We start from the raw sequence: 20738 nt of genomic DNA, 5'->3' as shown, positions 1-20738 counted from the left end.
CGATGCCCGTAGGGCAGGGAGGGCGCAAGGGAGGTTTCTGGAAGAAGCAGGAGTTGGCCAGGCCAAGGAGGAGGGCAGAGGGGCAGAGTTTGAGCAAAGGCTGGCAGTGGGGATCGGCACAGGGTGGCACAGGGCATCTAGAAACTAGGATGAGGTGGGAGCCACCAGGGCAGCCTCAGGGCAGCCCGGTGTTTGGACTTGGCCTGGATAAATAGAGACCCGGGAGGATTTGGGGCAGGAGGGCCATATGGTCAGCTCTAGAGTTTTAGAAGTAAGACCCTTGTCCCTGCAGGGGTCCTCACTAGAGGGACCACCTGGGACAGTTGGGGGGTAACTACAGGAGGGACAGGACTTGGACATGACATAAAAAGTTGGTGCCCCCTTCCAGAGGGACCTACAACAGTGAGGCCATCACTGAGTTGGGCACACTGGGAGGGGCAGGAGGGGGCACCCTGCTCTCCGAGAGGGAAAGTGAGGCCCAGAGAGGGAGGGGCCTGGCCTAGGGGATTTGTGGATGGAGGAGGTGGCGAGAGGGAAGAAGCGAGGAGCGGCAGTCAGGCGCCTGGGGGAAGCTGCGGGTCTGAAGTTTCATCCCTTGGCCAGCCTCCGTTTCCCCAAAGGGCTCAGCTCCTCCTGTGCGTGCACTGCACAGGTCGCCGGGTCCAGGCTGGGGCAGGTGGGGGGTGCCGACAAGGTGCGGGGTGAAGGCGCCGCGGAGACCGAGCGGCCCCCGCGTGGGGCGGGGCGGGGCGGGGCCGGGCTGGTCCGCGGGGTGGGGGCGGCAGGGAGGCGGCCAGGCAGGGAGCTCGGAAGGGGGCAGTTCGGGGCGGGGGCGGGTCCGGAGAGGATGCGGGGCTGGGTTGTGGGGGGTGAAGAGTGGGATGGGTTGGGTCCGACGAAGGGGAAGGGAATGGGTCAGGTCTGGGGGTGCGTCCGGGCTGAGGGCGGGGCGGGTCCCAGGAGATATTGGGGGAGAGTCGGTTTTGAGGGAGGGGATGAGTCCCGGGAAGGGAGCGGGGGGAGGGGGAGGGACGAGGTCCGGAGAGTGGGCGGGGCGGGAGGCCGGGAGGGGGTGAGCGGGGCGGGTCTGGGTGGGGGCGGGCCCAGGGACAAGGCGGGTCCGGGGAGGGGGCTGGTCCCCCGCTGCCCCAGCCTAGCCGGGCGCGGAGTTGGGCGCATGGCGCCGGGCGCACTGCGCGGGGGCTGCGAACAAAGGGCCCCCTACCCGGGCGCGGCAGCCCCGCGGAGCTGGAAAATGTGGGTCGCCCTGCTCTGGCCGCTGCTCCGGCTCCTGCTGCTGCTGCTGTCGCCGCGGGACGGCGTGCGCGCTGCGCAGCCCCAGGCCCCGTGAGTAGCCCCGGGCGACGGAGGAGGCTGGCCGCCTTCTCGGGGTGGGGGTCGCGGGGTCTGGTTCAGAGACGCAGCGACCTGTCCAAGGCCACACAGCCTCCGGGCTGGGCGGGACCTAGAATCTTGACGCCCTAGCCGCCACGAGTCGGACTGGGAAGAGGGTAGCCTGAGGCTTCAGAAGTGGCCCCGTGGGGGTACAAGGACTCCTCAGAGCTAAGGCGGCGAGGCCCTCCCCCCATCCCACCTCTCTCCCTTGGTGTGACCAGGGCTGTCTTCTTGGGTGGCGATTTCCAGTTGTCCGTGGCTTGAAGGTAAGAGGTGCGTGTCTTGGCTGAGAAATGGAAGGAGAGACCTGCCGTTCCGTTTTCCTTGGGAGGGCGTGGGGGGGGGGCGGAGGAAGTGTTTATTTTGCTTCCACATTTTTCTTGAAGTTTGCTTACAGAGCTTCTGGTGAGTTGACACAGTGAGGAGGTGAATTAACTAGCTGCTAAGGAGAATTTCCCATGAGTTGGCTCCACAGGGACTATTCGCAGACCTGCCAAGTTTGGGTGAGCCCTGCGGGGTTGTGGGCTGGGAGGGGGCCTGCCTGCAGCTGCTCAGGCTCAGCCGTTTAGTGCAGACCGGCCTTTCTGAGCCTTGTTCAAGCAGCCCTGGTACAGGAGTTCCCAGGAAACAGGTCAGCAGTGAGACTAGGTGAGCGGAATCACCTCCCGTGCTGCTCCTTTGGATTACAAGTTTGAAAAGTAAGACACCATGCTGCAGTTGGAACCATGGGGTTTACCTCCCCTGGGCCTTGTGAAATTGGAGCCCAGCAAACTTTTGACCTGATGCTTTCAAAGCTGGCATCCCTCAGGATAGCAGTTTTCAGCCAAGGGGCGATTTTTGTCTCCCTGGGGTCATTCAGCAATGTCCGGAGGCATGTTTGGTGGTCACGTCTAGGGGGAGGCCATGCGGCTGGAATCTACTGGGTGGAGGCCCGGGATGCTGCTACACATCCTGCCATGCACAGGACAGTCCCCAGCACGAAGCATGACCCTGCCCTCCATGAGAGACCCCGCCTTATAAGGACCAAGTTCAGAGTCCCTGTGTTGCAGAGTTTTAAACAGTTCTCAGGAGTATTTGCCTCTGACTAAAGTTGCCCTGGGATCTTACCTACTGTTGAGTCAAATGGAACTCCCGTGCTGGGAGACACACAGTGACCAACCCAGGGGTCCAGATTAGCCGGCCTCTAAGCCAGAGCCATGGCGCATCAGCCCGAAGGGTCCCGTTTTAGGAATAGCCCCGGATACCCACTTCTATGATCCATCTGATTGTATTGTGAGGAATGCCTGATGCCAGAAAGCCCCATGGATTTGCACACTGTTATGAGACCAATACTGTCTACACTTTACCAAATACCACCCTTCCCAGGATGGGACCTTCCAAGACCAAAGGATGAGAAGCCAGTGTCAGCCCAGATGGCAGGGGTGTATCAGGTAGACAGTGATTGGCTGGCAAGCCCTCCAACAGCTGTAATTCCTGAGTCGCAGGGAAAGTTAATTTGGTTCCATCAGGTTCTCTGGGCCTTTGAGTGAAGACCCTAACTCAGATCTGGATAAGGGCTTTAGAAGTGCCCAAGGAAAGTGAACACGTGGGTTGTGTATTTCCCCCAGTACTCTTCCACACTCAGCAGGTGCTATGTGGGAGGCCCTGGGGGTCATCTGGGAGCTGGGCAGAAAGTTTCTGTCCTGAAGGTGGCCGTATTCCCGTGCTGCAGTGGGGCAGGACACACAGGAACCGAGGGTCATTGCCCGTGCAGGTCGGTGTTAGAGTTCAGATAGTACACATCACGTACGTGGGGGTGACTGTGTGCTCCAGACAGTACAGTTACGTACCCAGGATCATTGCGTGCTCTGTGCACCGCTGAGGCCAGACACTGCACAGGTGACCCCAGGGTCACTGCACCCTCTGGTCAGTGCTGGAGCTGGATGGTGCACATCACACATGAAGCAAAGGTCTTCCCATGCTTGAGGCAGTACATGTCTGTCCCAGTGTCACTGAATGCTGTGTTTGATGCTGGAGTGGGACAGAACATATAGGACGCAGGGTCAGTACACATTGTGGTCAGTTCTGGATCTGGACAGAACATCCATGAAACCCAGGGTCATTGCATGCTCCGGCTGGTGCAAGTACATACCCAGGATCAATGTATGCTCTGTGCATGGCCAAGGCCTGACACTGCACAGAGGAGCCCTGTCATTGCAGGCGCTTGTCGGTGCTGGAGTCAGAACATCGGACCCCAGGGTTACTGGGTCCAGCCACTGCTGGGCAGTGCACCTACGAAACTAGGGTCTTTGCACACTCTTATCAGTGCTGGAGTCATATAGTACCTGGCATGTCTCGAAGGTCCTCTTCGTGTATGGTGTGTGGTAAGGGTCTAAATTCATCTCTTTGTGTGTGGACCTGGGGTTGTCCCAGAGAGGATGTTGAGAAATAAAAAAACCTCTCCTGATCTCAGTGTTTGCCCAGTGTTTTCCCTCTCTCCTGTTTCCTCCTGATGCCTGTAGTTCTGCACCGTTGGAATCGTGCTGCCTTTGCTGCCAGGCTCCTGGCACTTGCCATTGCACTGTGAGTGGGTCACGTGGTTACGGATGAGCCTTTGTGATCTTCTACCTAAGGCTGCAAAATAACAGGGAAGCAGGAGCTCAGGTGGGGAGGACCTAGGCCTCCAGGTCCGGTGCCATAAGGGGACCCCAGGGCCCTCTCCTGCCTAGGCTGTGTGATCTGGTGCACGTTCCTCCTCCTTCTGCAAGGTCAGCCTTCCCGTCTGGAAAACAGTATAATAACACCTCTCTTCCAGAAATGTCTTCCCAGTCAAGCTGAGTCTTTTGAGAAAGAAAGAGCTGTTTTGACTCCATTGTTCACAGTGCTTTTCCTGTTTCAGGCCATTTAGTTTGTCTTTAGGGTCTTATTCTTAAAATTAATGCTGCAGGTAGTTCCTTGCTTCTTTCCACTGGGGTCCAGAGTCTGGCTGCCTGGGTTTGTAGCCTAATCTCTCACTGACTCGGGCACGTGAATTGGCTTCTCTGGGGCTTAATTTCTGACTCTGTAAATGGGAGATGTTAGCACGTCTCATGGGTGGCTTTGAGGATGAAGTGGGATCCTACCAGTCTACAGGGGAGAGTATTTTAGTTTGTGGGTGTGGCATGTGCAAAGGTCCTGTGGCAGAAGGAGCTGCGAAAAAAGTCCAGAGGCCATAATGCCGAGATCGAAGGGGGTGTGGTTCCGGGTAGATCCAGAGAAGCCAGATTCTTGCTTACTCGGGGCTGGGGGAGGAATTCAGAGGTGAACAAGCCTCAAGGAGCTCACAGGTTGGTAGGGGACACGGACACATAAAGTGACAGTGCCATTGGAGTGTGGTCAGGCATAGGTGGGAGTCCACCTAGGGTGCACCCTGATTCAGCCAGGTGACAGTGAGGCTAGGGATGAGTCAGAACCTTTGGCCTTCACTGCGGTTCTCCTCTTCTGCAGGGGCTATTTGATCGCTGCACCCTCCGTCTTCCGCTCAGGAGTGGAGGAAGTCATCAGTGTGACCATCTTTAACTCCCCGAGGGAAGTCATGGTCCAGGCTCAGCTGGTGGCCCAGGGCGAGGCGGTGGCGCAGAGCCAGGGAGCCATCCTGGGTAGGTCCCTGGGGTGCCTGACCAGGCCTTCCCCTCCCTTTGCAAAGTGGTCTTTAGGGCTCAGGCAGTATCGGCATTGCTTTGCTTCCTTCCCACCTCACCTCCAGAACCCTGGCAGGAGTAGGAGGACAGGTTGCATTCTCCTCACTTTACAGATGGAGAGAGTAAGGCCCAGCAGGGGCAGCCACCTGCCCAGTCTGGGAAATCAGAGTTCCTTGTTCCTCAGCAGCTCAGGTTCAGTGGGTGCAGATCTGGATAGATTTGGGCACCCTTTCGTGCCAGTTTTGGCTAGACGTGGGAAGGGGGCCCAGAGGGAACCTTGTGACCTTTTCAGATCCTTTGTTGAGCTTCTAGCACCCCTGTGGTGTTAGACCCGGAGCTGGGCTCACAGCCAGCCTGCCACTGAGTTGAGCTCAGGCCCTCAGCCAGCCTCTCCCTGGCTCTCCTTCGTAAACTGCAGACAACAGCAGCATTGGCCTCTTGGACAAAGTGTGGAGACCAGGCCCTGCCTTAGGGCCTGTAGTCCAGCAGGGCAGGTAACTCATTCATCACGCAGGGTGTGGTGTGGCCACAGGAGACACCGAGAGATGATGTCAGGTCTCCCAAGGCCAACAAGGCAGCCTCTGTCCCCTGGGAGAGGGAGACTTGGGTAGGCAGGAGAAGTGCAGGCAGTCCCGACTCCACTGGCCAGTCCTGAAACCCAAATCAGGTTGGCTTCAGCAACAGAGAGTTTATGGGCGCTTATAACTGGAAAAGTCCCCTGGCATCACTGGCCCAGTCTCCCAGCTCCACTTCTGGATGTGCCTGTGTCTCTCCAAAGCAGGGAGGGACTGGCAGTTACAGAACCTTTGGGCGAAGTCCCAGGATTAACTCTGATTGGCTCATGTTGGGTCATGTGCTCAATCCTGAGCCAATCCCCGTGACCAGAGGGAAGGCCTATGCTGATTGGCCCATGTGGGTCATGTGCTCAACTCTGAACCAAGTCCTGTGACCAGGTGGACGGCCCATGCTGATTGGCCCATTTTAGGACATGTGCTCAACTCTGAACCAATCACTGTGTCTAGGAGGAAGGCCTATGTAGATCTGCACAGAGCCCCAGGGAAGATGGGCAGAACCCACTAAACCTTAAGAATTAGGAGTTGGGTAGGTGGGCTCCTCCAAGAAAATCAGCAGGAAATGGGGGAAATGGACACTGGGAGGCAGAAACAGTAGATGCCTAATTAAGTCCTGGAGGCCAAAGAGCCTGGAGAAGTGTCAGACGACAGATGACTCAGTTTGGGTGGAAGAGAGAGGTAGATGGAAGACTAGTTAGATCCATTGGAGTGAGGTCCACTGGGGACCTCAGGCTCCTCTTTTTTCTCTCCACCTTTCTCCTTGTTCCTCTCCCGTGGAGTTTTCTCTTTGCTCCCCTCACAGCTTACCTTGGGCAGGGGCCAGGGGTGAAGTGAATAAAGTATGCAGGCTGGCCAACCTTCCCCTGAATAGCTCGGCTTTGTCCATGCCCTCTGGTCTTCAGTACTCTCCAGCTTGGAGGAAACCTCTCACTTCCGCCCATCCCAGCCCAGGCCAGACCAGCATGACCCAGGGTGTGTGTTTGTCCACAGAAAATCCCTCTGGGTTGAGAAAGCCCCTGTTTGTAAGGCTGCAGCTCAAGGAGGCAGGCAAACACAGCTCCTGATTTAACCGTTTTCATTTTATTTTCATTTTTTAGATAAAGGGACGATCAAACTCAAGGTAAGCTATGAATTTTTAAAATCAGAAACCCTACCTTGGAAATAAAGAATTGAACTGGAATGGAACAAGAGAAGTTGCATGTGTTGTGAAAAGAATCATTAATGGTGATGTTAAAAAAAAAAAAAGAATAATGAAGGAAAAAACAGTTTACAAAAGGAGAAAACTCAAAGCTCACCCATAATCCCATCCCTCATACTTTTCACTTTTTCATGTTTCCCATAAATCCTTGTCCACATAAAGACATTTTCTTTCATAGTTGCAGTTAAAGGGTATATTGTAGTCTGTCATGCCCTTTTCTCTTCACACGTTGCGTAAACATACTTCCGTGTTTCCAAGTCTCTATAATTGCATCCTATTGTAAATAACATCCCACTGCATCTCTTTCATATACTAATTTACTAACACCTCCCCCTCACACACACATCGCTTGTACATAGTTAGATTTCTTTCTTGTTTTCAGGGTTTTGATAATGTAATCCAAAAGTTGAGAGCATCTTTGTGCGTAAAGCTGTTAACGTACTGGATGCCTGCCTTCGACTGAACACCCTGAAAGAAGAACTACCAAATTAGGATCCAAGGCTCTTGCTGTGTCCTGTTTTGTCTTGAAAGACACAGCAGTGCACGTGCGTGGTACCACCAGCTATACGTTAGAGACCAAATTGCCCTCAGTCTTGTTGGCATTGAATATTATTATTTTAAAATTATTTTACATACCAAACTACAGGTAGGTCATTCTCTGACATGGGTTTTTTTAACTGGAGTCCTTGGATTTCAAGGCAGTCGTAAGCCCTGAAATTGTCGGCTTTCTCTGGGTTAGCTAGTCCTTAACGCTTACCAGATGCTCAAAGGAGTCCCTGAAAGGATGGGCTAAGTAGAGAATCGTTCCAAATTGTAATGTGCTCTCTCCCAGTGATTAGAATGAAGTCCGGGGTGGTTCCTCTTCCATGGGATGGGATGCAGCATTAGTGTCTCATTGCTGTGGGGCAGTGGTCTTCCTGCCCTCTTGTCAATGTTAGAATTCTTTCTCTAGAGTTCTCTCCCGGGGGTGAGGTTTGCAGGGTCTGGAGACGGTTCTGGTTGTTACAGCCTGGGGGGCAGGGATGGAGGCTGCTACTGGCTTCTAGTGGGTAGAGACCGAGGACGCTGCTCAAGTCCTATAATACACAGGACAGCCCCTCCGCGGAGAATGAGCCAGCCCCAGATGTCAGCATTTGGAAAACCCTGGATCAATAGGCTAGAGCCGCCCTTGCGGGCTTCCTGTGAGCAGATCTGCTTTCTTGTGAATCAGAATGCAGGGCTGCCCTGTCCACTGACAGATGAACTACTTAGGAAAAAAGAAAGCCTCGTGTATTTTATTTAGAGAAGTACTTTTACTAAAGCATATTACTTACCAGAAAGAAAAAAAAAGAAAGAAACCAGGGCTGCCCCAGCGGGGTTAAGATTATGCTGTGTCCCTAGCCACCGCACATAAGAAGGCACTCTTCACAGGCTAATGCTGTGGATTTGTATAAGAAACCAGTAAAGGGCCATATAACTTTGGGAGAAGGGCCGGGGATCCCTGGACTGGAGACTTTCAAAAGGGTCTTGGGATCCTTAGCATTTAGAAGAGCTCTGGGTGAGCCTTTCTCAACTTGGGGGGTGGGGAAGGATGCTCCCCTCCCCCGCCGGGGGACAATGGCAATGTCTGGAGATATTTCTGGTTATGGTAGCTGGGGGTGAGGGTGCTACTGCCATCTAGTGGGTGGAGGCCAGGGATGCTGCTCAACACCCTACAGGGACAGGACGCCCCCGTCCCTGTCACCGCAGAGGATGATTCAGCCCTAAACATCAGTAGTGCCGAGGTTGAGTTAAGAAACTCTGCTCTGTGGAACCATGGTGTGGGCCTCAGACAAAAAAGAAGCTGCTCTTGTGGGTGTAGGACTCCCCTGCCCATTACCCCACCCACTCCCCAGACGTGCCTGCCTTGGGGACCTGAGTGCTTCCGGGTACAGGGTTTGGAAACCCGTGTTGTGGGGACCTAGTGTTGCCACTGACTGCCCCGGGCAGGCTCTACCCCGTCTGTGTCTCGCCTCGTCCTTCTCATCTGTGCAGCAGCGAGGATGCGGGTAAGAGGCCCTTGATGGAACTTTTAAGAAAGCATACCTAAAACCTCGTGATATTTGTTTTATTCCGATTTTTTAGACTTAACCCGTGCATCTGTGTAACAAATGCCTTAAGCATCTATTCAGTTTCAAGCAGGAAGTTGGCCACATTCCCTGCTCTCAACCACCAGCCTTATTGGTGATGGGCAAAGGGGTGGGTCAGACAGTAACCCCCCAATTACATAAACATGATCACCTCAGAGAGTAGCAAGTGTCCCATTTTAGGACACTAAATGTTAATCAAATTCTAACATTTTATTTTAAAATGTGTCAGAGAAAGAGAATGCTGAGGAGTGGTGGGTAGAGTCATTTTATATGGCAGCAGGGTCCCTCTGAGCTGAAACCAGGAGGAACCAACATGCAGGTGGCAGGGCATTCCAGGCAGAGGGAACCACCGGTGCAAAAGCCCTGGGGCAGGAAAGAGGCCAAAAGAGGCAGCCAGTGGCCTGGAGTGGAGCCAGCCAGGAGCTCCCATGAATAGTGGGAGGGAGATTTCCCATCTGTGGAACCAGCCTTCACCTGAATCCCTCTGCTTCGGATGGTTTCCATTTAGGAGTGGAATCGTGATACCTGTCGCCACCAACCATGGGTGTCTACTGTGTGCCATGCCTTTAAGTCCTGATCACCCATCTGCACAACAATGTGTCGGAAACTCAGGGTCTAGTGAGTCTGGTGGCTTCTCTCTCAGGTGTGTTTGGTGGATGCCTACGGAGTCCGGTAATCTGGGACCCCCACCCAGAGCCCCAGGGGCCTCTCCTGCCTGGAGAGGCGGGGAGCTGGGCGTTCATCAGGGCGGTGGATCGGCCTGCCGTAGGACTGGCCCCTCCACGCAGCCTTCCCCAGAGGACAGCCAGCCTCTTTCCTTAGCTGGGCCCCAAGCCCCCCACCTTTGTACTCAGCTGCCAGCTACACCAACTTTGCCTGGCCGCCTCCCTTGCTTGGATCTCGGCCCCCCGAGTCCTTGGCTGTCACTGATGCTAAAGGAGCAAATGTGGATCACTGAGGTCAGGGGTGGGGATGGGGGTCAGCTCAGTCCAGAACCTTCCGGCAAGACCTTTGAGGGCTGGCAGGTGCAGGACCAGGTAGGAACGCCACTTTGAGCTGAGACTTGATTGGAAACGGCAGCTCTGCAGCTTTCAAGACCCGGGGCGGGTCACTTCATGTCCCCAAAGGTCACATCTGATCCTTTCTGTTCTCAGGGGCAACTTCTTGGTCCCAGCACCCACGACACCCCGCTGGCACACAGCCTCCCCCCGCTCCCGCCAGCTACTTCCTACCTGTCCATGCCTGCTCCCCTGAGTGGCCTGGGTTTTTTTCCTCCTTGCATGGAGGTCTTTGGTGCTGAGTGGTTTCCAGAAACAAAGGCAGGTAAAGATTTGGGGGTCAGAGTAAGGGGATTATCCTCAAGTTCGTCCTAAAGGTTCTCAAGGTTAACTGCAGTTAGGAGGGACCCCAGAGTCCTGAGACGCCCCATCCCGAGGGTGGCAGGTGGGCAGGCAGGCAGGCAGGGTCCCTCTGATGCTGTTCAGAGCAGACAAGAGAGGCAGCCAGAGACAGGTGCTGGAAGGATGGAGAAGGTCCTGGCATGCCCCGACCTCATCCATAAAATGGGCACACTGATGTGAGGACCGGTCAGATAATTCAGCAGGATACTTAGCATGGTTGATTGCTGTGATGGTGACGAGGACTTTTTCACCCCTTGAGCAATCACACAGGTGGATGCTGACAAACAACTGGGAGAAGAACACCCCCGCATTTGGATGGTCTTAGGAACAGGTGGTGCTGTAGCTCCCAGTGTGAACTGATGACCACGTAATGTCCACCCGCCAGGCACCCAGGGATGGCCACGAGCATCGCATTCATGGCACATGGTCACATCCAGAGTCGTGACTTTTGTTTGCTTTAGTCACAAAAGGAGTTTCTGTAGGTTATGACTCACATGCATGGGTATTCTGCTCATCACTTAAAAAGGAAAAAATGAGGGAATTATGTAGGGTAGTTTCCATTCCCTAAATGTTGGAAATTTTGCCCTAGAAGAATTTGAACTCCAGGGTGAATCCTTAAGACTGCAGTGGGTATTATTATTTTTTTTAATCCATCTAGGTGGCCAAAAAAAACCCTTTTTTTTTTTTTTTTACCACTTTCACCATTTTAAAGTGGACAGTTCAGTGGCATTTAGAACATTCTCACTATTGTGCAACCACCACTCCTGTCTAGTTGCAGAACATTTTCATTACCCAGGAAGGAAAGCCCATCCCCGTTAGCTGTCACTCCCCATTCCCTGTCTCCCTCCAGCTCCTGGTACCCAATAATCTGCTTTCTGTCTCTGTGGATTTGCCTGTTGTGGACATTTCATATAAATGGGATTGTATAATGTGTGTGCAGTGTTTACAGTGAGACAAAGCACAGAGGCACACGCACTCTATACATATATGAGATATGAAAATATACACACATATGCATACGTGTATTCATATGTATATATGTATATGAAGGGACTAGGGTCTCCGTACCTCCCAGCTTACCAGCTATGACTGCATTTGGGTAAGATGGGAGATAATTCTTGTAGCTCTACAGGGATGAGAATATCTTTGCAAGCTTGCAGTGTCAGGAGAGGAGAAGGCTCTGTCTTGTCAAGCTACACCAGTGTTTCTCATTCTCAGCGCTGCTGACAGCCGTCCTGTGCATCACAGGGTCTTGAACAGCATCCCTGACCTCCACCCACCAGATGCCCAGTAGCGCCTGCTCCCCGGAGCTGTGACACCCCAAAATCTCCTGAAACTGTTGAGTGTCCCCTGGGTGCACAATTGCCCCCGGGTGTGCTCCCCTGCCCTAGACCTCCATGCTGCTTTCACAATACCTGGGTACCTTCCAGGGTGACACCCCCTGCCCAAAGATCTGTGCTCTGCCTGCAGGTGCCCACGGGCCTCTGGGGCCAGGCCCTCCTGAAGGTGTGGGGCCGTGGTTGGTGGGCAGAGGAGGGCCCCTTCTTCCACAACCAGACTTCAGTGACTGTGGACAGCCGGGGAGCCTCCGTGTTCATTCAGACCGACAAGCCGGTGTACAGGCCCCAACACCGAGGTGGGTGGCCGGTGCGCGCCGGGGGGGAGGGCCAGCCATGGCCTGGAGCTGCCACAGGCCTATGTCCTTTCTTCCAGTGCTCATCAGCATCTTCACTGTCACTCCAGACCTGAGGCCCGTCAGCGAGAAGGTGAGATTGGCTTCTAAAACCGTGGGCCCGGAACATACCCACCTGGGTTCGGCCGGGCCAGGGCCACCATCCACAACTGGCCTTTCCCCCGCCTCTTCCAATTTCTACCTCCATTCTCGGTTTCTTCCCGGGGCTCCGCATCCCTTGGGGGACCCAGGAGAAGTTCTATGTGACAAGAGTGCTTGTGGGCATGCTTCCTCCGCAAGGGGCACCAGTGGTCCCCGCAGTGGCCAGTACCCCTCTGTGCGGGGTCGGGGCCGTGGCCCATCATTTAAAATCTTAATAGCCCTGCATTTATTTAAAGTTTATTAGAAAGAAAATACAATTGCCACTTAAAACCCACCGTTTCTCCTTCAAAGTAAATACACTCACATAAAAAAGGCATTGATTTTCTCTTAATTTTTATTTGGAAATAACTTCAAATGTACAGAAAAGTTGGAAGAAAGTCACAGAGAACTTCCCATAGGCCCTTCATGGAGCCCAGGGGTGGGTAAACTTCCTGTAAAGGGCCAGGTAGTAAGTATGTTCGGGTCTGCCAGTCAGAGGGATTCTGTCACAACTTGAATGGACTCAGCTACAGACAGCACGTGAATGAATGGGTGTGCCTGGGTGCCAATAAAGCTTTATTTACACAAACAGCCAGAGGGACAGATTTAGCCCAAGGGTCATAGTTGGCCAAGCTCTGATCAGGAACAGAGGTTCTCAAACTGGAGTGTGCAGCAGAACCACCTGGAGGGCTTGTTCACATACAAGTTATTGGGCCCTCGCCAGAATTTCTTTTTTTGTGTGTGATACGTGGGCCTCTCACTGTTGTGGCCTCTCCCGTTGCGGAGCACAGGCTCCGGACGCGCAGGCTCAGCGGCCATGGCTCACGGGCCCAGCGGCTCCACGGCATGTGGGATCTTCCCGGACCGGGGCACGAACCCGTGTCCCCTGCATCGGCAGGCGGACTCTCAACCACTGCGCCACCAGGGAAGCCCTCCCCAGAATTTTTGATTCAGCAGCTTCCTGGATGGGCCCCAAGGATCTGTATTTCTAACAAGTTCCTGGTTTCTGCTGCTGCTCTGGGGAACCCACTTTGAGAACCACGTATCTAGATTCACCAATTACAAAACATTTTATTATATTTATGTGCTTTCAGTGTGTGTATATACATATATGTACATATACATGTATTGTATGTATATATGTATATGTACACACATAGTTTTAAAATTATTTTAATGATAAATCATTTGAGAATAATTTGCAGATATCACATCTCTTTGTCCCCGAACACCTCCTGTATCCTTTAAGAACAAGAACATTCTTTCATACAACTAAAGTACAATCATTACATTTAGGAATTTTGACATCGGTACAATAATATTATCTAATACAGAGTCCATATTGTTCCAATAATGTCCTTTATAGCATGTTTCTTTGCTGGTCCAGGACCTAGTCTCTGACGACGTGTCGAATTTAGTCGTCATGTCTCTCGCATCCTTTACTCTGAATCAGCTCCTCAGCCTTTGCCTGTGTTTCACGGCATTGACATTTTTGGAGACTCCAGGCAGTTGTTTTGAATGGTGTTCCCCAGTGGGCTGGTCTGCTGGCTTGTTCTCTGCGATCAGGTTCAAGTTGTGCGTCATGGGGGAGGAGCCACAGGAGCCGTGCTGGTCCTCCCCAGTGTGTCATATCCTGAGGTACCTGACGGTAGTTCAGATAGAGTCTGCCTGGTTTCTCCCTGAAAAAGTCACTGTTTCCCCTTTGTAATCAGTAAGTCATCTGTGGGGGACACTTGAGACTGTGTGGACACCCTGTTGCCAGTCACCATGATCACCCGCTAGTTCTAGCCTCCACAGATGAGTTCAGAATTACATGAATCAAAACTTGCCATGATGCTTGCAAAGTGGTGATTTTTCCAACTCTGTTGCTTCTTCTTTATTTATTAGTTGGCATTCTGCTGCAAAGAGGCGCTTTCAGAAGGAAAGAGATCGTAAAGGAAGAGATTTAAGCAAACTGTACATATCCAGAGCAAAGATGGGAACGCAGTCTGGGGTGACTCCAGTTGAGGGATCCCCGAGGGGTCACGTGTATGGTGGTTACTGCATGCCAGGCGCCGTTCTAACACTTGGGGCACATGATTGAGCAGAGCGGACCCAGACCCCACCCCAGGGGGCTGGAAAATAATCCTGCAAAGTTCCCCAGTGGGCCCCAGCCTAGAAGCACAGTTCCATTGGGTACACGCAGCTTTTTCTTAACTTTCACCAGCCCGAGTTTCCACATTACTTTTTTCATTGGATCTTTGAATGCACTTGCCCACGTTTTTGACACAGCCTTGCAGACTCACCTCAGTGCCTGAGGTCCTTCTGCCAAAGGAAGGCTTCATACCCAACTGCCCCCTCCTGGTGGACATTTGCTTGTTTCCAGGTTTTGGTCATTGTCAGAAATGCTGCCACGATTGTTTTTATGCTCAAACCTTCTTTTTCACTGGTGTGTCCTTCCTTAGGCTCAGTTGGACCCCAGGAGTGGGATACTGAGGTCCACAGCCAGGGAGGTTTTGAAGGTCCCAAACGTGTATGTTTCTGAGCGGATGGTACTGAGTCCCTGTGCCCAGTTGTTTTAGGGGGTCGTCTGCCCACAGCCTTCCCCGGAGAGGGGGCAAGTTGTGCAAACAGTTGACCTTCACCAGAGTCAGTGTTGACTGTTCAGTGTGACGTTGACGGAGCTAGAAACCAGGCTCCAGGCAGGTGCTGGGGGTTCAGGGATGAAAGCGTGCATTCCAGACCTTCAAGGAACCTGGCATGATCCCTTGAAAAAACAAGCCAGCTGCAACATGGGAGGGCTGCCTGGAGGAGCTGTCCTTGGTTGGGGCGTGTGGGAGTCTGGAGAGGAGGGCAGGGCTGTGATGGGGAGCCAGGAACACAGAGGTCCCGGATGGGGCTCGGCCACCCTCATTGCCAGTGGCCACTGTATGAGTTTGCTCAATGATTTAAAGGGCAGAAATGTATTCTTTCCCAGTTCTGGAGGCCAGAAGTCTAAGATCAAGGTGGGGGCAGAATTGGTTCCTTCCAGGGACCGTGAAGGAGGGATTTGTTCCGGGCCTCCCTCCTTGGCTTGTAGCTGGCCGTCTTCTCTCTGTGTCTTCATATTGTCTTCCCTCTATGTGCATCTGTGTCCAAATTTCCCCTTCTTATGACACCAGTCCTATTGGACTGGGACCTATGCTAGGGACCTTATTTTAACTAATCACCACTATCAAGACCCGTCTCCAAATAGTCACATTCTGAGACCCTGAGCGTGAGGACATCAACGTGTGAATTTTGGGAGGAGGGGGACACCATTAAACCCATTACAGAACCTGTGCCTGTCCCAAGGGATGAACACTTAGCATGCACGGAGGGCTCGGGTCTTATGGGAGGGTTTGCTCACTGCCTCTGTCTGTCTCTGTTGCAGCTGGAAGCTTATGTCCTGGTGAGTGGCCTGCCCCTCTGCAGCTGGCTCAGAGACAGTTAGCCCGCTCTCTGCAAGACCTGGTCTGTTTTTGCCTAACACCCACCCTCTGGGTTGATCCCTGCCTGCCTCGGCACCCCATAGACTGGGACCTGGTCCATCCCGATCCCTGGGTCCACCCTGGAATAAGCTGAGTGTGTGTCTGTCCATCTCTTTGTAGATTTGCATGCAGCTCCCTAAATGAGGAGGCAGGCCAGCCCTTTCCGCCACCTTGTCCTCAGACAAGTCCCTTCTATGCCCCGAGCTTCTGCTTGCCCCGAGCTCTCTGTTTGCCCCGAGCTCTCTGTTCTGCCTAGAGGGCAGGCTTGGAAGGTCCACATGCACACCGGGCACGCACAGGCTGCCTTGAGTTTACTGTGCATCCGTCCCCCTGCAGGACCCCCGGGGCTCACGGATGATGGAGTGGAGACACTTGCAGCCCTTATGCTGCGGTAAGCCTCTCTTCTCATCCTCTCTCCTAATTCCTTCTGTGGTTTGGGGGCTGCACCTTTGGGTGGCAGATGTGATAAACCTTCCAGGAAAATAGAATGTGCTCTGTCTGGGCACCTGCCGCTCCTTCCCTGCAGCGTTGGGACCCTCCGCCCACATTTCTGTGTGCCTGGGATCCCAGCTGGGGATCCTCCTGTAACTTGAGATCTTTCTGGAATATCAGGGCCTTGTTTGTGGGCACCCCCCACCTTCCTCCTGCTGCAGATCTTCTTTGTCCTCATCCCCAGCGCAACAGGAGACAGTTCTTTTCCAGGTGGGAGTCAGAAGGCTTTGCTTTGCCTGAGGAGTTGGCATTTTTTTCTTTCTCTGTGACAATAAGGGCCATGTAATTGACATCTCCCTTTGTGCTTCGGCCCTAAGGGAAGTGGAGTCCTGGGAGAGGGGAGCTGTAGGTGGGGCTTGGGGAGACTGAGGACAGCTGTGCACCCTCGACCTGGGAAATGCACAGACATGACAGACCCCTGAGTCCTGCTCGGGGGCTCCTGGCCCCCGCATGCCTCTGTGAACCAGACACAGAGAATGGGGTCTCTAGCCGCCTGTGGGCTGTGCAGGTCTCCTGGCCTGGCCTTGACCCCTCTCCATGTTCATTTCGCTCTTCCTGATTCTGAGATGCCTAGAGAGGGCTGCCAAGTAGGGACAGGGCTTGTGTGATTCTCTGTCACCAAGGGAACGACTCGTGTGGGGAGCAGAGTTGCCTGCGCCTGGCCTTGGCCTCAGGGGTCCCCCAGGAACCCAAGGTGCAGTGTCTCGCTGCTTCCCCTTCAGACTGCAGAGGTGCTTGTTCTGCACAAATCCCCGCCAGCCTCGGGTGGCTTCCGGCTTCCCCGAGGGACTGCTCGGCCAGGGGGAGGCGCAGGGTCCCCGGGGCGCCTCTGCCCTGACCTCACCACCAGATGCCAGGCCCTCTGCACACTCACTTGCCCCAGGATGAGGGGGGGCGTCTCTCTTCACACAGGCATCACCAACATGACCTTCCCCTTGTCTGACCAGCCGGTACTGGGAGAATGGTTCGTTTTTGTCGAAATGCAAGGCCACGTGTACAACAAGTCCTTTGAAGTTCAGAAGTATGGTAAGTCGGAGAATCTTAGGACCCTAGGATTTCAGATCTGGGAGAAACCACAGCCCTAGTGACGACACACATGACAAGGGGGAAGATGGCCGGAGCCTCGTTCACTGAGGGCTCAGTAGGGCCAGGCACGATATGGAAGCCTGGGCCTTTGTCATGTCCTTTAAAAAAAATTGTAAAATATATGACTTCATACGAGTAAAATCATAAGGTATTTGTCTTTTTGTGAGTAGCTTATTTCACGGAGCATAATGTCCTCAAGGTTCATCCATGTTGCAGCATGTGTCCGAATGTCCTTCCTTTTTAAGGTCGTCGCTTCCTTTTGTTCTTTCATCCTTGTCCTGAACCTATGAGGCATCTCCATGTTACAGATGGGGAAACTGAGGCTGAGAGAGCTGTTAAGGAAACTGCTCAAGTACTAAGAGCTGGGGAATGAACCTGGGCCAGAGCCACATACTCCGCTTCTGTGCTAAAATTCTCCCTGATGGGGTCAAGGATTTCTCTTCCTTTCACGAGGCAGGTCTTGGAAGGAAAATCCTTAGAGGTCAGGGTTATGGGTTGCAAGCAACAGAAGCCTGGTGCAGACCCAGTAAGCAAAAGGAAAGGGTTATAGGCTCGTGTAACAAGCTCTCAGGACCAGAGTCTTCATGTTTCCTCCATTCTGCTCCTTGGTGTCCATCTCTGCGTGGGCTGTGCAGGGGGACGAGCTGGCTGGATGTGCCCAGGGCGGCAAAGAGTGACCCTTTCCAGCTGCAGGCACCCTCAGGATGCCCCTGACGGGTCCAGAAGCCTGGCTACTTGTGCACCCCTGGGATGGGCTGGAATTGGCTGCACTCAGTTCAGCTGGCCTAAAACTGATGATACATGGCCCCCTGAGAAAAACGAAGTGCTGGTCCCCCAAAGATAGGAAATAGATGCGGCCGGCAAAACCCTCAGAGAGCTGCCCGTGCTCAGCAACGGGTGGTGTGGACTCCTATGGTGTCAGCAGCACAGAAACCCCAGAGGGGGCTTTGTGTTCCTCCCTCCCACATCTCCAGTACCCTTCTGGGGCCGCCCCACAGGTGGAAGCCACCCTGCCTCCCTCCTCTCTGCTCTCTCCCTTCAGTGTTGCCGAAGTTTGAGCTCCTTATTGACCCGCCCCCATATATCCAGGACCTGGACACTTGTGAGACCGGCACTGTGCGGGCCAGGTGAGAAAGAGGCGGCCACTGTCGGTGAGCCCTTCCCACTGTGGGCACGCCCCTCCCCTAGGACCCACCCCTTCCCAGCAATGCTCCTCCCCTAGGACACGCCCCTTCTCCAGAGCACACCCATTCCCCTTAGGACTTGCTCCTCCCCTAGTACTTGCCCCTCCCCAGGGAAGCCCCTGCCCCTAGGACATGTCCCACCCCTAGGGCATGCCCTTCCCCAGGGCACACCCCCCAGGCCATGCCCCTTACCCTGTGGGCGGCATCCACAGCCAGTGGGCTGACCTACAGCCAGTGGGCTGACCCGCCTAATGACCAGGCTGTTGACGGAGCCCGATGTGAGGGTCGACCAGAGGGAGTCAAGAGGCTCTGTCCCTTTCTGGGGCCCCTGGGGGAGCCCTACATGGCCCGTGTCCCCGCCCCATCTCTGCCACCTGCCGGAGGTTGTGGCTGAGACTTCTCCCTCGTGTGTCTCCCCTGGCTGCGTGTGTTTTAAAATCCAGGGACGTGGTGGATACACACATTTTTTTTTAACATCTCTATTGGAGTATAATAGCTTTATATTGTCGTGTTAGTTTCTGCTGTATAACAAAGTGAATCAGCCATGCGTATACATATATCCCCATATCTCCTCCCTCTTGCGTCTCCCTCCCACTCTCGCTATCCCACCCCTCTAGGTGGTCACAAAGCACCGAGCTGATCTCCCTGTGCTTTGTGGCTGCTTCCCACTAGCTATCTATTCTACATTTGGTAGTGTATATATGTCCACGCCTCTCTCTCACTTCGTCCCAGCTTAGCCTTCCCCCTCCCCGTGCATGTCCTCAAGTCCATTCTCTACATCTGTGTCTTTATTCCTGTCCTGCCCCTAGGGTCATCAGAACCTTTTTTTTTTTTTTAAGATTCCATATATATGTGTTAGCATACGGTATTTGTTTTTCTCTTTCTGACTTATTTCACTCTGTATGACAGACCCTAGGTCCATCCACCTCACTACCAATAACTCAATTTCGTTTCTTTTTATGGCTGAGTAATATTCTATTGTATATATTTGCCACATCTTCTTTATCCATTCATCCGATGATGGACACTTAGGTTGCTTCCATGTCCTGGTTACTGTAAATAGAGCTGCTGGATACACACATTTTATAGTCCAGAAAATACTATCAAAATTCTGGGTGTTATTTTTTAAATTTTGTTCCCATTTTGCTCCAATTTTGCCCCTGTGTCCCAGTAAGCAGGTGTCTCCACTGCATCAGGCATGATATACATACGTTTAAGTATTTTACCAACATCCCTGAGACGATGGTTTTATTCTCATTCTCCCGGTGAGGAAACCAAAGCTCAGAGAGGTCAGATCTCTGGTTCAAAGTTGAACTCCCAGGGCACTTAAGCCCAGCCAGGCCTTCCTGTTGTCCACAGTTGCTCGATCCTCTGGGCTGCCTTGCTCCAATGTGTGGCCAACCTCAGTGGTTGTCTCATATACCCTGCTGCTTTGCTCCAGAGTTCTTCTCTGACCCTTGGTCTCTTTTTCTGTCCAACATGAGGCTTGGTGCAGAGGAACACAGGGCCCTGACATGATCTGTCCTTACTCAGGGCTACAGGGAGGGCTGTAAGGGTGGAATGTAGGATGGGAAGCATCCCTGGATTAGCCACTGTACCACTGATCACATCTTGCTGTGCCTGGCCTTCCTGAAACTGACCCCTCCCCCACTGTCCCCTGGGCATCTCCTGCTTGTGAAACTTACTACCCTTTGTCCTTTCGTTCCAGGTATACCTTTGGGAAACCTGTCTCGGGGACTTTAACCATCAACATGACTGTAAATGGCGTGGGGTACTACAGCCAGGAGGTGGGGCGCCCCATCCTTAGGACCACCAAGGTGAGGAGCGGGAACCCCGACCCACTCGGTGGGTCCCTTCCCGCCAGCTTCAGCTCTGTGATCGTCCGTTTTATTTTGCTTTCCAAAACAGTTTAGATGGTGGGGATATTCTGATGATAATATTCCTGCAGGCTGAACATAGAGGCTAGAACATATAAAGAAGAAGTAATAAAGTCGACTTGTCCTCTGATAGGCAGACACAGCCACTATTGGTATTTTGATGTGTTTCCTCTTAGGATGTTGTGTGTAAAGTTAAAAAAAAGTTTTCTTGAGACATAATTCACATATCATATAATTCAAATCCCCATATAGAATGTACGAATCGGTAGTTTTTAGTGTATTACAGAGTTATACAACCACCACCATACAGTTTTAGAATATTTCTGCTAACCGTCCCCCCACCCCCACCAATCTCTCACATCCTTTTGCAGTTAAGCCCTGTTTGCATCTCCAGCCCCTGGCAACCACTTACTTACATGCTTTGTCTCTATGGATCTCTGGACATTTCATATAAATGGAATCATGC

The 20738-nt window shown here is 53.1% G+C and overlaps 1 protein-coding gene across 2 annotated transcripts in view; it reads left to right on the top strand.

Moving 5' to 3' along the window:
- Positions 1–1077: 1077 nt before the first annotated feature.
- The window catches only part of CPAMD8 (C3 and PZP like alpha-2-macroglobulin domain containing 8), a 99648-nt gene continuing 79987 nt past the window's right edge, over positions 1078–20738 (top strand). The window contains exons 1-11 of one of the 2 annotated variants that reach the window (XM_079918451.1): positions 1078–1347; positions 4861–5012; positions 6724–6746; positions 11803–11968; positions 12046–12098; positions 15537–15554; positions 15970–16024; positions 16246–16335; positions 17038–17151; positions 18254–18338; positions 20104–20212. In XM_079918451.1, coding sequence (XP_079774577.1) covers positions 1178–1347; positions 4861–5012; positions 6724–6746; positions 11803–11968; positions 12046–12098; positions 15537–15554; positions 15970–16024; positions 16246–16335; positions 17038–17151; positions 18254–18338; positions 20104–20212 — 1035 coding nt within the window. In that variant the 5' untranslated portion in view covers positions 1078–1177. The remainder of the gene's footprint in view (positions 1348–4860; positions 5013–6723; positions 6747–11802; positions 11969–12045; positions 12099–15536; positions 15555–15969; positions 16025–16245; positions 16336–17037; positions 17152–18253; positions 18339–20103; positions 20213–20738) is intronic. The other variant, XM_079918452.1, reaches the window with a different exon arrangement.

Source organism: Stenella coeruleoalba (assembly GCF_951394435.1).
Source record: "Stenella coeruleoalba genome assembly, chromosome: 3".
NCBI classification, from domain to species: Eukaryota; Metazoa; Chordata; class Mammalia; order Artiodactyla; family Delphinidae; genus Stenella; species Stenella coeruleoalba.
The sequence above is the reverse complement of the archived record's forward strand: the minus strand, read 5'-3'. Positions and strand labels throughout refer to the sequence as shown.